Here is a 15,406-nt window from a genome sequence, read left to right as displayed (position 1 = left end):
AGATCATTTCAATGAAATAGTCCCTAAACAGACACAAAAAAAACCCACCCTAAAAGTGTTTACCAAAAATTGCAGACATGTCTTTCTGTTACTTAGGTTTCTATTTGGACAGTGGAGCTTGGTGATTGAGTTTTCTGACCTCTTGCTGTTCCACTCCCCAGTGAGATGATCATTGAGAAAGACTTGTTGGTGATGCACTGACACTGAAGAGATTTCCACAACACAGCAGCAGAAATTAACTTTTAGCAGCTGATTTGTGCCCAACTCCTGACACAGAGCCCTTCCTTAGAGCTTTTTTACAACAGTCCTTCCGTCTCAAACAACTATTTGGCTTTCAAACTTCCTTCCCCTCAACCAAGAGATCGAGCATCCCTCCTGACAGCTGTATCTGAAGCAGAAGCTTTGATCCAGTGCCTGCTGAACTCTCTTGGTCTCAGCCAGCGTCAGAAGGTGCTGGATCAAGGTGGAGGGTCTGGAAAATATTAAGTCAATACAGCGTGTGGAGCCAAGAGATAAATCTGGTAGAAAAGGGAGAGGGGGAGAAGGAGAGAAGGAAAAGCATTCGCCTGAAGAGGTTTCTTCTTCATTTTACACAACACTTCAAACTGCACAGGATTTCTCAGCCTTTACTACTGAGTGCTCTGGAAAAAAAGAAAGAAAATCTGCCGTGTCACACCAAAGAGCAGGCAAATAACTGCTTTTTCTGTCAGAATACAAATAATGTATTTTCCCTCTTTCTCTGGTGCCTTGTCATATCAGCCTCTGTCTTACTGTATTTTTAAGAGACCTACCTGGCCCTCAATTCTTGTTGAACAAAGCAAACCAAGACAGTGCCTGTTTAAGAAAAATCCCCCACTAACCCAAGATTTGTTCTGTAGCATTCCCATGATTCAGCTGAAAGGGAAAAGAAAACCAGTCTGCTGTGTGAGAAAGGATTTAATTGCTCTGGTTAGAAGAATTAATCTAGACAAGCACAAAGAATACAAAGAAAGGAAATTCCTCTTGTTGGAAACTGAATTTTGCTCTTGGATATGCATCTGTAACTTCTTCTGAAGTTAGCAGCATATCAAAGGCAGGATTAGGCCATAGGACATTTGCATCCCTAGCCATGGATCCAGACCAAGGGTGGGAACAAAGGGCATCTGAAATTAAGAAACATTTTAGTTGCCTACCTGCTCCATTTCTGTAAAGGTGCTCTGCTCCTCATCCTCCTCCTCGATATCTGACTCTCCCACAGCAATAGGAACACAAATGGACAGGTCAGGATTGGTCATAAAATCATCATCTGTAATTCCTGGGTGCTTCTCTCCGCTTTTATTCACCCCATCCTCAGCATGATTCTCCTTGTGATTCTCCATGTCTTTGCCAAGCTCGGCAGTGGCGTGGCTGTTCACACAATTGTTGAGGGCTCCTGGGTTCTGGGCAGCGAGTTTCATCATTGCCTTCTTCTCAGCTGTGGTCTTGGGGTGCCGGAGGACGTTGCAGCAAAAGTTCCACGTGGCTTTTTTGGCATACTGAAGGCCCCTGTTGATGCGGGCAAAAGCGAGCTGCAGGTTGTTCATCTCCCCGTCCTCGTCTGGGGCTGAGAGGTTGTCAGCGCTGAAGGAGCTCAGCAGCAAGGCAAGGAACAGGTTGAGCACCTGAAACGAGCAAAGTTCAAAGGAAATCAGTGAGCTTTAAATGTGGAGGGTGGAAAAAGCAGGGTCTGAGTTTCATCTCGTCTGTGGCGCCGTAGCACCACCATGGAAATCCCTCTAATTACAGGTGGTTTCAGTAGGAAAAGGAGTCTGCAGGCGTTTTCAAACACATTGACTTCAGGTGCAGCAGTTTAGCATGGACAATAATACACTCTGACATTCCCTTTTGTCCTTCCCACCCCCAACACCCCAAAACATGGAAAATAAAGCTCAGAAACAGAATACAAAAAACACCAAACAGCTGTGGGAACTCCTCACTGTGGCCTTTAGTGCTTAAACAGGGTCTATAGGAAAGATGGGGACAAACTTTTTAGTAGGATTATTGTAAGAGGAAAAGGGGAAACAGCTTTAAAGTAAAAGAGGGGAGTCTCAGACTAGATATAAGGAAGAAATTTTTGATGAGATGGTGAGGCACTGGCACAGGTTGCCCAGAGAGCTGATCAATGCCCCATCTGTGGAAACATTTAAAGTCAGGTTGGACTGGGCTCTGAGCAACCTGATTTAGTTAAAAATGTCCCTGCTCACTGCAGGGGTTTGGACTAGGTGCCCTTTAAATGTCCCTTCCAACCCAAACTCTTCTATGATTCTATGACAATGACGTACATAGGCAAGGCACTTCAACCAAATTGTACATCTGGAAACATTTCTAAACATTTGTATGCATTTTCACTGACAGTCTTGTTTTAAATATCCTCTGGGCCATGAAGGAAATCTATCATGACTGCGAATAAACACCTCAGAGGTCATATAGCTTCAAAAACTTCTCCCTCCAGGCTAAAACAAGCCATCACAACCAGATTACTGTGGCCAAATCCGAGCAGGACTCACTCCCAAAGCAGGCTTGGTCCTGAAAATGCTGTTACTAGTCAGGGAAAAAAACTGTTTTAAGATTTCCACAGGTGCATGAAAAGATCCAAACTGAACTGGAGATTGTGAGTTACCTTCCTCTTGTTCTTGCCACTTCAGAAGTCTCTACTTTTGCTGGCAGTGCATGGCAAGATTAGACACAACTAGGCATTTAAGTGACATATTTGATGCTTTAAACCTATTTTTATACCCCTGCCCCAAACAAATACAATTATATCCAATAAATAAACCCCAGCTTCTTCTCAAAGGCTACTCCCAGCAATATATCTTTCAGTTCCTGTGTACTGGACATTACATCTGCCCATGGTCTGGGAAGAAATAAATTACACCTTCAGTTTTGGATTCACAAGGGCTAAAAGTTCACACTGGAGGTGGATGCCTTGGACGACAGGAATGGGACAGAGGTGACTCAAACTAGTATCAGCTAAAATACATTTACTTCAAAATAAGCTAGTCTCAAATTGCCTGGTATCAACTCAACTGCTGCCTGTACAAGGTGGTTGGGTGCCAGCTCTGGGCACTGCAAAGGAGAGGTCAGTGCTGCAGTGCTCCTGCCATTTACAGCAATAAAATGGACTTTGTGCAGGTATTTTCTCTGTGATCTCTTAATGCTACCAGAAATACCTGTAAGCCCCGTGACTTCTCTCTTTCTGATAGTACTTTAAGTTGATAACACCTGCTACACCAACACAAACACCATAAAAGTACTTCTGTTTAACTGGGCCTTACAAAAGAGCCACAATCTTCTGCTATCATCCCCTTACCCCGTTCTCTCTTATTTCAAATATTCTGAACATATGGGATGGAATTCTGAAAACCTGGTCCTAATCACTCTGATGACACTGTATTTGAAGTGCCCTGTCAGTGCTGTTTTGAAAAGCACCCTTTGCAATCACCGTCACTAAAAACAAAAGCAGTTGGTAGCACAGCAGATGCCCCCGTCCATTAGGAACCACTGAATAAACCATTGCTGCCCTGAGCACTACCCTGCTCTGAAGTAAAGCGAGATTAAAGCTAATTGTTTCTTAGCTGGCCCACCACACTGACAGCTTGTGTGGGTCTCCTCATCACTGTGGTGGCCTGGTGTGAATCAATCTTTCCTTTCATGCCCCACTCGCAGGTATTGCAAGTGATGCTGTCTGAAATGAGAGTAGTGGATGTGCAGCCAAGCAGGTGGGAGCCCATCAGGGAAGGAGGCACTGAGAGATTCCCTTTAGCCATTTTCAACCCAGTTTGACAGGGGGATGAGGTCTCAGAGATAACCACATTGCTACAAGTGGCCTGAAAATAAGCATGTGTGTAAATAAGAGATGCTTCCCAGGCCCCAGTGCACAAAGAGCTTGGAACAAGCCACCCCACGTATCTCCCTCCCTGTGACAACCTAAGGACATAGGAAGCAGCTGGAGGAAGGGAAGGGATAAAGAAATCCAGAATAAAAATCTTCTGGGCTCTATAGGTACAATTCAGTTACCTTAACAGAGGTGTCTGCTGACGTTTGAGGGTATCTGAGACATCTGCACCAGACCTACCAGAGGTCTGTGTCTTCCCAAAGCTCCAGCTGCCATCCAACCAGGGCATCCCAGTGTGCTGCAGCAGGAGACAGGCTGGACAAATTTAGGGAACTGAATTACTCATCAAGGATGGCAGCAACCTCCAGCCTCAGACACCAAACCCTGAGGAGCTAACATGGCATCTAAGCCTCATTTCTACCAGAAATTCATCACGTGGACTGACCAAGCACAGGTGACTGTGCCAGGGCTACATGCATCTGCCAATATGTCCAGTGCCAACTGACCCTTCCGTGCCCAAGTCGTCCTCAGGCAATTGCCCAGAAGGACACCCTGTTTTGGGAGATCTGTATCCAGCTGGAGGCCAGGATGGACTCCCTGCAGTAGCCCCAGGGGTCCTCAGAGAAAACTGAGTCAAGCCCTAGACCACTGCAGAGTAGTGGTGGCTCAGTCATCTTTCCATACGGGAATATCTCCATGTAGGTACATGAATTTTGTTATCTGAAGCTGACCTTCATCATGTACTTCGTTAACTCTGCTGTTCACAAAAGGTTTGAAATGCTTTGTTTCACTTTTCTGTGTTCATTTCCGACATCCAACTACAGTTAGAGGATTGTCTGGATACACCTGCAGGTACATGTAATAGGTGGTAGCATCCTTAGTGTTGTTATTTACCACGGGTTATTAAGGCAATGTTATTTGCTTCCCAGAAATGCAGCTGACAATTTGCACAAAGAGCTATTTGCACTTCATGCTTTTAGCCAAAAATAAATCTCAAAAACCATTCCCTGCTTCCTTTAGGAGCAGGTAACCTCAGAGTTGCATTGCTGGGCATTCGAACAGAATGAACTGCTGAATAAGCACTTTATGTTTACTTATTCCCACATTTCACTGTACACTGCATTTTCCAGAACAATATATGCCTAACCCATGACACACCACATTTCCTGTAAAAGGTTACTAATAATACCCAGTCCTCCTGGCTGCTAACACAGTGCTTTCAGTTTAAGTAAAAGCAAACTAAAGATTACCTCAGTTTTCAAAAGCAATGGCAGATTTGTATGTCCATATGGATCCCCTCAAAAAGAAATCTGCTTTGCAGTGACACCGAGCAGCCAGACTGTGCAAGCAGGTCGCTTCTTTGGTCTTTGAGGTTGGGAATCAAATGACAGATGCACTCAAAGAACCCCAAATTCTTTTAGTATAATTACATTAAGCTTTTAGCCTAATGACAATCCAGCATGCTTTCGTCGACCTTCTCACTTTTAATGCCTTTTCCAAAGCTTGTGACTCTGGTTGCGCCAGTATAAGGCACAAATGATCAGATTAAGCCAGCCTTATGTCAGGTGCATCCCTGAGGTGCTTAAGCTGGAGTTTTCCCAGGATGTCTGTAGACTGTGGAGACAGTCTGGCATCCCAGGGATGCTGAGGAGCTGAGCTGTCTCTGGCAGTGCCTACTGAAGACTAAGCCAGCTTGGATTTTGTATCTCAGAGCTGGATTAAAGGTGATGCAGGTCAAATAAGCCAGACAGAATCACAGAATATCTCAAGTTGGAAGGACCCATAAAATCATCAAGTCCAGCTCCCTGCAGGACTACCTAAAACTAAATCATATGGCTAAGAGCATCGTCCATTCTCACACCCAGCAGGTGCCCAGGTAGCCCTTCTTGGTGATAATCACACTTCAGGCCAGTGGTGACCAGCCTTTATAACCAGGCAGCCTTCCCCAGGTTAGAGGGGAGTCCAGGGTGTTTCAGCCTCACCCCGAACAGCAGCACACAGGTAACGAGCCCGGCACTGTGCAAAGTGCTGCACCAATTCTGTGGTCACAGCAAGTGAAGAGCACAGGGGGCCTGGAGCTGTGAAGCTGATTCCAAGCTTCCCAGCCATGGGGAGGAAGCGGGCTGCTGGAAGCACCCCTCCTCCCCAAAAAGCCCTGCACAGGGACTGCTGGTGGGGGCTGGGAGATACATATGCTGCTGTGATAGGCTGCAGTCTGAATATCTCAGCTCCACCATCTCCTTTTGTGTCAACACAGGACAAAACCAGACAATTTCAATTCAGAGTACACCTTCTCATCAAATCCTGTTTGGAGGTATATCTACCAATGTGGTTGCTGAAGTTAAAATACTTTTGGAACAAAAGCAGTCAACTACGTCCTCCTTTCCCTTCCATCTTTTTATTTACCTTTATTTGGCAAAAGTGGAGAAATATAAATCCTTATGTATTTAACCTGTGTCAATCAGTCAGACAGCATGCAGGCCTCCTGAGCTCCTGTGAATTGATTTAGCACTGCATCCGCTGCCCTGGACCCTCACTGGTGTCACCCAGAAGGAGGGGAGGGGATTTGGCACTGTGCTCAGCACTGCACTGAATATAGGCTGAAAACTCTCTGGAAGTCTACAGCAGGAATGGTGTTGCACCAGCACAAGTTCAGTGGCAGGGTTAAACCATCCCCAAAGCGAGGTCCTCAGCTGCTGGTCTTGTTTGGTTGCAGAGGATCTCATGTGAGCTCACCCACACAGCTTCTCCTGGAGCGGCATCTGCCTTGACCACACACTGCCAACAAAACAAGTGAGTTTGAGTTTCAGGCCCCTGCTCCTTATCTGTGCATGAAGTTTAAATGAACTTTCACAATGAGCAGCAACCAAGGCCAGACTTTCTCATCTGCCCAAACTGTACAGGACAAATCCTAGCAGGCTGGAATCAGACAGCATCATCCTTGCAGGGAGAGGCTCATGGAGCAGAGCAGTTCAGGAGCTGCTTTCAAGAGAACTTATTTGCAGCTCTGTGCCAGTGTCTGTGCAGGACACAGAGGACAGGAAGGACAACAAGGGACCTACATCGCTTGAGGGTGCTTCCCTGTGGAAGATAAATTTCCTAGGAGCCAGCCAAGCTGTAACAACAGGGTCCAGAGCAGAAAATATGCCCCATCAGTGAAACCTATCATGCAAAAAAGCAAGCCATTAATCCAAATGGTAATCCTGTGGCAGCTCATTGTCACTTCTGTCATTCAGCTGCATAGGAAAGCCCAGACAGTGCATGTGAAGTACCTGCCAGGATCATCAGCTACTCATTTAATACTTTTTTATTGTGGATAGAACAGGGCCCATACACCTGCAGGGCCTGGTAGATACAGACCAGCAAGAAGCTCTTCAGGCACTCTCTGCCCAGTGAAAATATCTAATTTTCTTCCTTCCTGTTCACGGACAGCAGTGGACATCTGCACTGTTCTTTGGCTAGCACAAACAGGAAAGAAGCAGTTTGTTCTTCAGAGACCTTCTAACAGGCCTAACACAATAGGTACCAATTATTATATTCTGTTTACTGTAGCAAAACCCACTAATCTGCCACGAAAAACTGCTCAGAAAGGGGCTTTCATTGTACCAAGTGTTAGATCTAAGTATAAGACTGAGATCTGCAGTAATAGGTCAGTAACATAGTCAGTCTCTCTGGAGGATTATTTCTTTCCTTGGAACTGTATTTACCAATCCTTTGTAATTTTCATCCCAGGGCAAAGTCTACTAAGAGAGAGTATTCCTGCAAAAAGCAATTTACATGATCAGTTATTTCCTATATTCCCTTTCCTATTATTTCAGCTATTTGTGCTTGGATAAGAAGCTTACATCCTCCCAGCCCAGTTTCTCTTTATCCTGCAGTCAATCTCATAATCTCATTCTTCTGATATCTTAGTTTCTCTCTGTCAAAATGATCATGATACCACAAGATTGGCAAGAGGTCCCTGTGGCCTGGGGCAACTGCGGGAGAGCACAGGGTGGAGCAGCATCGATCTCCTTCATGTTTCTTGTCCAAGATCAGCAAGGAAAACACACAGAAATTGGGATATGAATTTCCTGCCTTGCAGCCACCCAAATTCCCAAGTGGAATGTGTCTGAACCCACAAGCAGGACACCAGTTGCAGATTAGAGGCTTGTGGGGCACTGTAGTACCACTGTAATACCAATTCTTCCAACAGGTATTTTTTCTCATCAACTCTGTATTAATCTCTTAGGTGAAATAACTGGTTTGTCTGTTTATATATAAGAAAATGAAATTTAATATAGCCAAATACAGTCTATTTCCTAAGTAAAATCTCTGAACTACTTCATGATGGTAATGAGAGTGGATGTTTTCCTCAGGAAAGAAAAAACTAAGTAATATGGTAAGAATACTTATTTCATATGCAAAAAGTGGCTGTAATTTCAGTGATTTCATATGAACGATTTCTATTTACCCAGAAAAGGGGGAGAACAAGGCTTGATTTTACCTCTGGCCTATGAAGAATAAATAGGGAGGCTGATACAGCTTTAGCTATCTTCAGGCAGACTCTAGGAATGGGGTGAGTTGAGGGTGTTCCCCCTACTCTGAATGTTTCCGTGGTATTTACAATAAAGCTGGGAGTTTTACTGACCATTCTCCTCTTCAAGTATTGACTTTATGTTTCCCTGCAGTTTTGGTGTCTCTGGTGCAGCTGCTTGTCTCTGAGCAGTGTGGGACAGAGAAGTGATGCTGGGTGGCAGCTGTGCTCACCCATGTTTGATGGGGTTGGGAGTGATCATCCAATTTCTCACATCAGAGTATAAAGGGGTATCTGTAATTAATGGGGCAGATTCCTCAGTCCTGTTCTTGCCACTTTACACAGGAGTAAATTTCCTTGAGTAATAGATGTGTAGATAAGGCCGTTATTTATACTCCACTTTTGTGCCACACAGAAGATTTTTTTAGGTCATTTTAAGCTGTCATTCATCCCTGCCCTCTTTCAGTGGAGCTGTAAAGCTGCACTAGCACTGAGATATGTCAGATCTGGCATGGCTACATCCTGTTGGGAAGGGGAGGCAGGCAAAGTCAAAGCAGCATCAAGGGCACACCTCAGGATTGCTCTTGCTGCCAGCCTGACACACTGGGGCACACGATGAAAATGTCTCTGCAGAGGGGGAGGCTGGACTGGGAGGGGAGGCTGGCTTGTCCCCAGCTCCCATCTCACAGGGACCAACCTCTAGCCTCTGCCTCTACTCATCCCCAGGTTCTGCAGCACCCCACAAGCTGAAAGAGTGAGGTGTGCCTGTGTCCTTGTCACTTGAAACACAGTCCTTGAAACACAGATCTGAGGCAACCCATGACACTTCTTACCACAAACCTGCTGGTTGCCTCATGTTGCCAAGTCTTTTTCATTTGTTATCCACCTACATGCACATAAGTGTGCAGACAAACTGTACCACTCCAAGTCTGGCCAAGAACTATTGAACTGAATTTAGATTTCTTTTGCAGCTGATGACTTTCAGTGTTATTTATTTCTAAGTATGTCCCTTAGAAGTATCAGAAGATGACTCTTTGGAAACCAAGTGTTTTCTGATCTGAAATTCTAAGTCTCCAAATATTATATGTGAGGAGGGAGAGATGGTGAGTGGAGGCAGATAAATTCTTTCCACTACTGGAGCCACGGAGTAAAAAACCCCATGTTCCTGCAGGTTTTTCATCAGATATCAAAACAACACTAATTCACCACAGTAGCAAGGGCTCCATCAGAACTGCTGTGGACTTCTCAAACCACTGTCTAGACAGACAAAACTTGCTATGAGACAAGTCCAGTTGAAAACTTCTCCCAGCAAAACCAGCTGTGTTTGTGATGTTAAAGGCTCAACATACCCCAAAAACATTAGGGGAACTATGGAAAATTTATTGTTTGCAAACCAAGAGACAATTATCCTTATGCTAAGTCAACAAAAGTGTTTGGCTGTCCTGGCGAGGAGGATGTCAGGACAATCAGAGAGCAAGACAGACTGCACAGTCTGGGACTGACTGAACACACTGGAGAGTCTTTGCTACTGCTGCTCCCTGCAAGGAGTGAGGATTAGTGAGAAACACCTGCATTATTCCTGGAATATTTTCACTGGCTGCATGCAAATAACAGCTGCTCTACCAATTATCATACAATGGCTAGACACGAGAGAAAAAAACCCTCTAATTTTGGAAGTTTAAGCTCTGCAGTTTTTACCTGAAGACCACACCAGGCCTAACCCTACAGGGGCTCACATGGAGGACACTGCCCAGTCCAGGCAGAGTGAGTTACCTGGAGTTGTTCTTTTACAATTCAGATCCTACACCTCCACTGAGAGGGGGACACCCAGCCATGACCAAGGACTGTGCTAAGTTTTGCCCTCTGTCATCTAGAAGCCATCATGTCCCTTGGGCAGTCAGGACTGAAGACCAAGAGAAAGAGGTAATTCTCATTCACACATGGCAGAAAACATCTGGGGAAAGGTAAGCTGGAGAAAACCAAAAGGATAAAGAACCCACATGGAAACGGAATAAAAGCAAAAGAAAATCAGTGATAATGGGCACAGTAAGTAATGGCTCCCAACACGTAACACCAAAGAAAAATCAGCATGAGGGTAGGCCCAGAGACTCAAAAATTAAATCAGGGAGTCAAGAAATAATTAATATTATCTTTGCTTTTTTTTCCCAGGGAAAACACAGTTTCCTTTAAAATCTCACTTTCTAATCCATTTCCCAGGTTTAATGTTATAATTTGGGTTCCATCACAAAATCACACTTTCCTATTAAGTGAAATGTGAAAAGGATGCCTCTATAGTGAATTTGGGAGATGTAAGGAGGTTCTGACTTTGTGCATTTTGCAAGTGCAGATTCCTGGGAGGGTGGAACAAAGTGACAGAACTGCCTGCCAGCCAGGAGGGCTTCTTTCAGAAAAGCTCCAAAATAGATTTCTACCAGCAATTTTGCACAGTATGAAATCTCCTGCCTTCACAGCACATGGCTGGGCTTATGGCTTTCACAGACCTCTGCTGGAGAAGCCCCATGACTCAGAAGTGGGACAAACCCCCACATTTCATTAAAGAAATGGGAGGGTTTGGCAGCAGTGGTGCCAGTTACATCTCCAAAATGAAAGCCATGCCCTGCAAGGTGGGAGGTGCTGGCACACAAACCTCACTGCTGTCCTAAAAAGTGACCCATTTCATCTGCCACCACCTGCTCCTGCATCCCACAGTGTCCTCAGTGGCCAGTCCACCCCCTTTGGTCTCTGGCTCAGCTGTGGCTGATTTTGAACATTTCTTAATACTGCCTAAATTCCCAAGGAGATATCCATGGGAGAGAAGGTGATATCCTTATCCTACAGGATAAGCTGACTCTGAGCTGTGCTTTCCTGAGAAACCTTACTAAAAACATAAGAAAAGCACTCCAAGGGGGACTGGCTGCCAGCATCCTTCAATCCAAGTCTGTGCTCCACCACATGATCAAAGCAAATTCTTCTTTCCAGGCAAGATGACCTCATCTCTGACTTCCTTCTTATATCAGGAAATACAAAGGTATTTTGCTGATGTGGAAATTTGAAAATTGTTTTATTTATTAACTGTGTTCTGGGTGCCTGGCAGAAATCCCAGCAACTGGGGTTACTAAAAACTTTTAGAGCAAGATGGGTAAGCAAAGGAGAAATTTGATGGTGTCAGTTGCTCCTGAGGACATTTTTATGAGTTTATTCTCACTGCCACTCTGCTAGAGAGAAGGGAGGAACTGAGAGCTAGGCAGCTTGGCCATTTTATGATCTAAAAATTGCATCTCAGTAGTAAACAAAGACAAGCCAAGGACTGTTCCCCATTCCTGAGGGCAAGCAGCTGACTTCTCTTCCCCCAGGCAGGATGGCTTTGTGGCTGCTCTCCCCAGCCAGGGCTGTTTCCCGAATGGCCGGGCACCAGCTGGGATGGGGTGGCCAGGGAATGTGCTAACCAAGACAGGGGAGGGACACTCATGGTGTTTGTTTCCATGCGTCAGTTTCTAGAGGAAGCCACCTGTCTGTGTTTTCCAACAGAGATTCTTCAGCAGGCACTTTGCACTTGCTGAACCTCTCAGAAATGGGATGGAACGACATCCAAATGTGGGAGGCAAGAGAACTACAGGAGGGGAGAAGGGAGATGGGAGTCCTCCTGGAAGAAACATCTGCATGAAAGAGTTTGCAACACGAGGAGCATGAGAGTGCTCTTAGTTGTGCAATTTCAATGAATGAGTCTGTGTTAGGGGGGCCAGGAAGAGAAGGGAACTCATGGTGGGGAGGAGGCTACAAATAGAGGAGAAGGGGATTAAACTGCAAGTAGAGCTTGAAAACCTTCCATCCCCAAAGATTTGGGAACTTTCCATGAAAATTCAGCATGGAAAACATTAAATATATTTCAATCCAAATGCTAAGGTCACTTGGCATGTACCCACGAGAAAATTTGACTGTGACCTACAGATGGCAAAGCTTGGTAAAAACATCACACTGAATTAATTACAATAATTTCAAATGGCTTCAGGACAGAGTCTTGGAACTTGCTTGTGTATTGGGAAGGGTGAAGTCAAGATACACAATGAGATGGAGCTCGGAGAAGACGTCATGGAAAGCAGAAATCCAAAGCAATGTGGAAACAGGAGAAGGTTTGCTCTAAGTGTGAAACTAGGAATATTACAGCAGATATATGGGGCAATGTGAAAAAGGGAAATTATAATCACCTCACCTGTGGACACAGGCTGAGAGAGTTAAGGGACTTCACTCTGGAGAAGTTTCTGGGAAAATCTTAGAGCTCCTTCCAGTGCCTAAAGGGGCTACAAGAGAGCTGGAAAAGGACTTTGGACAAGGGCATGGAGAGATAGGACAAGGGCTAATGGTTTAAACTGAAAAAGGAGAGATTTAGGTTAGATATAAGAAAGAAATTTTACACTGTGAGGGTGGTGAGGCACTAGAAGAGGTTTCCCAGAGGAGTTGTCACTGTTTCATCACTGGAAGAATTCAAGGCCAGGTTGGAAGGGCCTTGGAGCAACCTGGTGTAGTGAAGATGTCCTTGCCCATGGCAGAGGGGTTGGAATGAGATGATCATTAAGGTCCCTTCCAACATAAACCATTTGATTCTATGATAATGAAGGCCAGAACTGACCAAAATGGAAGAGAATACATTTTAGGTAGAAGAAAATTAAAGGAAGGGCAGATTTAGTTCATATTCAATTACAACTAATTTAAACAAGACTCTGGCTAAGGATGATCCAAAGCATGATGACCCAAAAGAGCAAAAAGAAAAATTAACACATGAATTTGGAGTCAGGAAAATAGAACAAAAGGTACTTAAATAGCAGCAAAGAAATAAAAATTATGAGAGCGATGAAAAATCAACAAGTTTGATTCTCCTTTCCTTTGCACTGTTTGCAATAATACAAAATTGATGGAGTAGATGTGTATCTGTTGGAGATTCTCCTCAGCAGTTGTGGGTCAGTGGGTTTATTGAATTTAGAGAAGTTTAACAGAGTAAGACCCAGACAAGTGGACTTTCGGAAAGAGGAAGAAATGTGGAATGGTAGCAGGAGACCAAAGTCAGGACCCCTTTGACTGCAGGAATTTCTTACAGTTCAATAAGACCCAAAAAGGCAGGAAATTGGTATCTAATCCTGTGTACTACATTTATCTTCCAAATGCATTTTTCAGCATTTTTTCTTGGGAAGCCACAGACCCTGTAACCACATATGGGCTGGGTGGAGAAATCCAGATATGAATGCACACTCTACAAGGAAAAGATAAGTTCCAGTGTCTCTTAAATATCATACACCTGCTAAGAAGGTTAAGTCTGTCATGACTCACTGGTTGTTTCACATATTCATTTTAACAAGATATTTCTAGAGGCAACTGTTAGAATGAACAGCTCACTGCTTAGTTTTGGTGAAGAAAAAGAATATTTGCCACAGTTTGGGGTTTTTTTAAACAAAAGTATAAGCTGTTTAGGAGTAGTGAATAATGTATTAAATTTGTACCACCTGGTCTATCTTAGCATTAAAACTTTGCCTTTCCCTCAGCACATGCTAGGAATAATTCTGTTGCTATTACCCTTTCAATGACATCCAGACAACTTGCACTGTGACATTAATAAAAGGAGACACATATAGTTGTATCTACCTTGCACACTCTTGCCCAATTAAATCTGACTCAGTGCCTTCTAGATTTTTAATAACTACCCAGCTATTAGCAAGAACTTAACCACTGACAAACCCCTACTTACACTATTAGCCAAGGACACATGTAGTATGAAAAATGGGCAATTTTACCCTACTGATGCCTACTACATCAACAGGGCTGCAGTTTTCAAAAGAATAACTTACCTCCACTTCGACTCCCTGCAATACAACCAAATCTCAACAAAGAATCCACTAGAGCCTTCACAAATAAAATATGTATGAGAACATAAAACCTACATATGGTGTATCTTATTAAAAATATTTCATCTTGTCAGTAGTTCATATAGTGGAGTCAATGCTTAAACAATATTTTTAGAGAAATATCTTTGATTTGGAAACACAATTAGAACAAAAGGCACGAGGATGGTTTCCAAGGGGTTGGGCCGATTGAATTAATATATTATCATTCTTCTTCCTTCATATTTCCAAGGCATTTCACACCCATGAAGGTTAATGGGAGACAGTTTTGTATTCCCTTATATATATGCCTATGGAAGAGCACTAGCATTATTAACAGATTTTTTTTCTCTCTGATATATCCCAGTGACTCATTTATAGATCAAGAAGCAATATTTATAATTCTACTGATGAAAATCTGCACCAAATGCCAAAATCTGTCATGGTCCACTAATTAATCTGCTTTGGATTATTGCTTTGGGAATTCCTTATGTCACAAATAAATTTAAAAAAAAGTCATAGTCCACTTCTTGTTTTCAGCCTCCTTTGAGCTGCATCAGAAGGAAAAGCTCACTCCTCTTCTGTATGCCAATTTTACTGGGATTTGAGCTATTTGTATTTTCAAAAATCTACCTTTCTGCGGATGAATATTGCAGGGAAAAAATTGGCAGATTTTAGTATATATTCAACATGAATAAATATAATTCCTTGAAAACAGGGACTGAACCCACCTGTCCCCTAACAAGATGCAAGCTCAGATTTAGTCACCAAGTGCCAAGACTCAACTCTTCAGAAGAAACAACTGAGCCTGTAGCAGGATACAGACTCTTATAAATTGGAAGTGACAGAAAGAAGCAGACTACTTTTTATGAGTAGGTTTTGAGAGTAGTCAGTCCTCCCATCTATTTTCAGGTGCATTTCCCTCACATATCTTGGGTGAAGCAGCCCTAAACCTCCCAGATTTTAATAGACTCCAATCAATCTACTATAGAATGGCATTTTTGAAACCCAGCAGTCTTTGATGGCTCGTCATAAATACAGTGAAGTTAATTTCCCCAGACTTATTACCATCAGCATCTGGTGTTACACATGGGGGCGGGATATATCTACCCAATGAAATAAATCCTAGTTATTTATGTGGGCACTGATAAATCATACAGCTTTTCA

General features: G+C 43.6%; 1 protein-coding gene across 7 annotated transcripts in view; it reads right to left on the bottom strand.

Moving 5' to 3' along the window:
• LOC104686420 (sodium channel protein type 5 subunit alpha) overlaps positions 1-15,406 on the bottom strand; it is a 215,177-nt gene that overhangs the window by 72,391 nt on the left and 127,380 nt on the right. For all 7 annotated transcript variants that reach the window (XM_039549365.1, XM_039549364.1, XM_039549366.1 and 4 more), the window contains one exon: positions 1,173-1,640. In XM_039549365.1, coding sequence (XP_039405299.1) covers positions 1,173-1,640 — 468 coding nt within the window. The remainder of the gene's footprint in view (positions 1-1,172; positions 1,641-15,406) is intronic.

Source organism: Corvus cornix, chromosome 2 (assembly GCF_000738735.6).
Source record: "Corvus cornix cornix isolate S_Up_H32 chromosome 2, ASM73873v5, whole genome shotgun sequence".
Taxonomy (NCBI): Eukaryota; Metazoa; Chordata; class Aves; order Passeriformes; family Corvidae; genus Corvus; species Corvus cornix.
The sequence above is the reverse complement of the archived record's forward strand: the minus strand, read 5'-3'. Positions and strand labels throughout refer to the sequence as shown.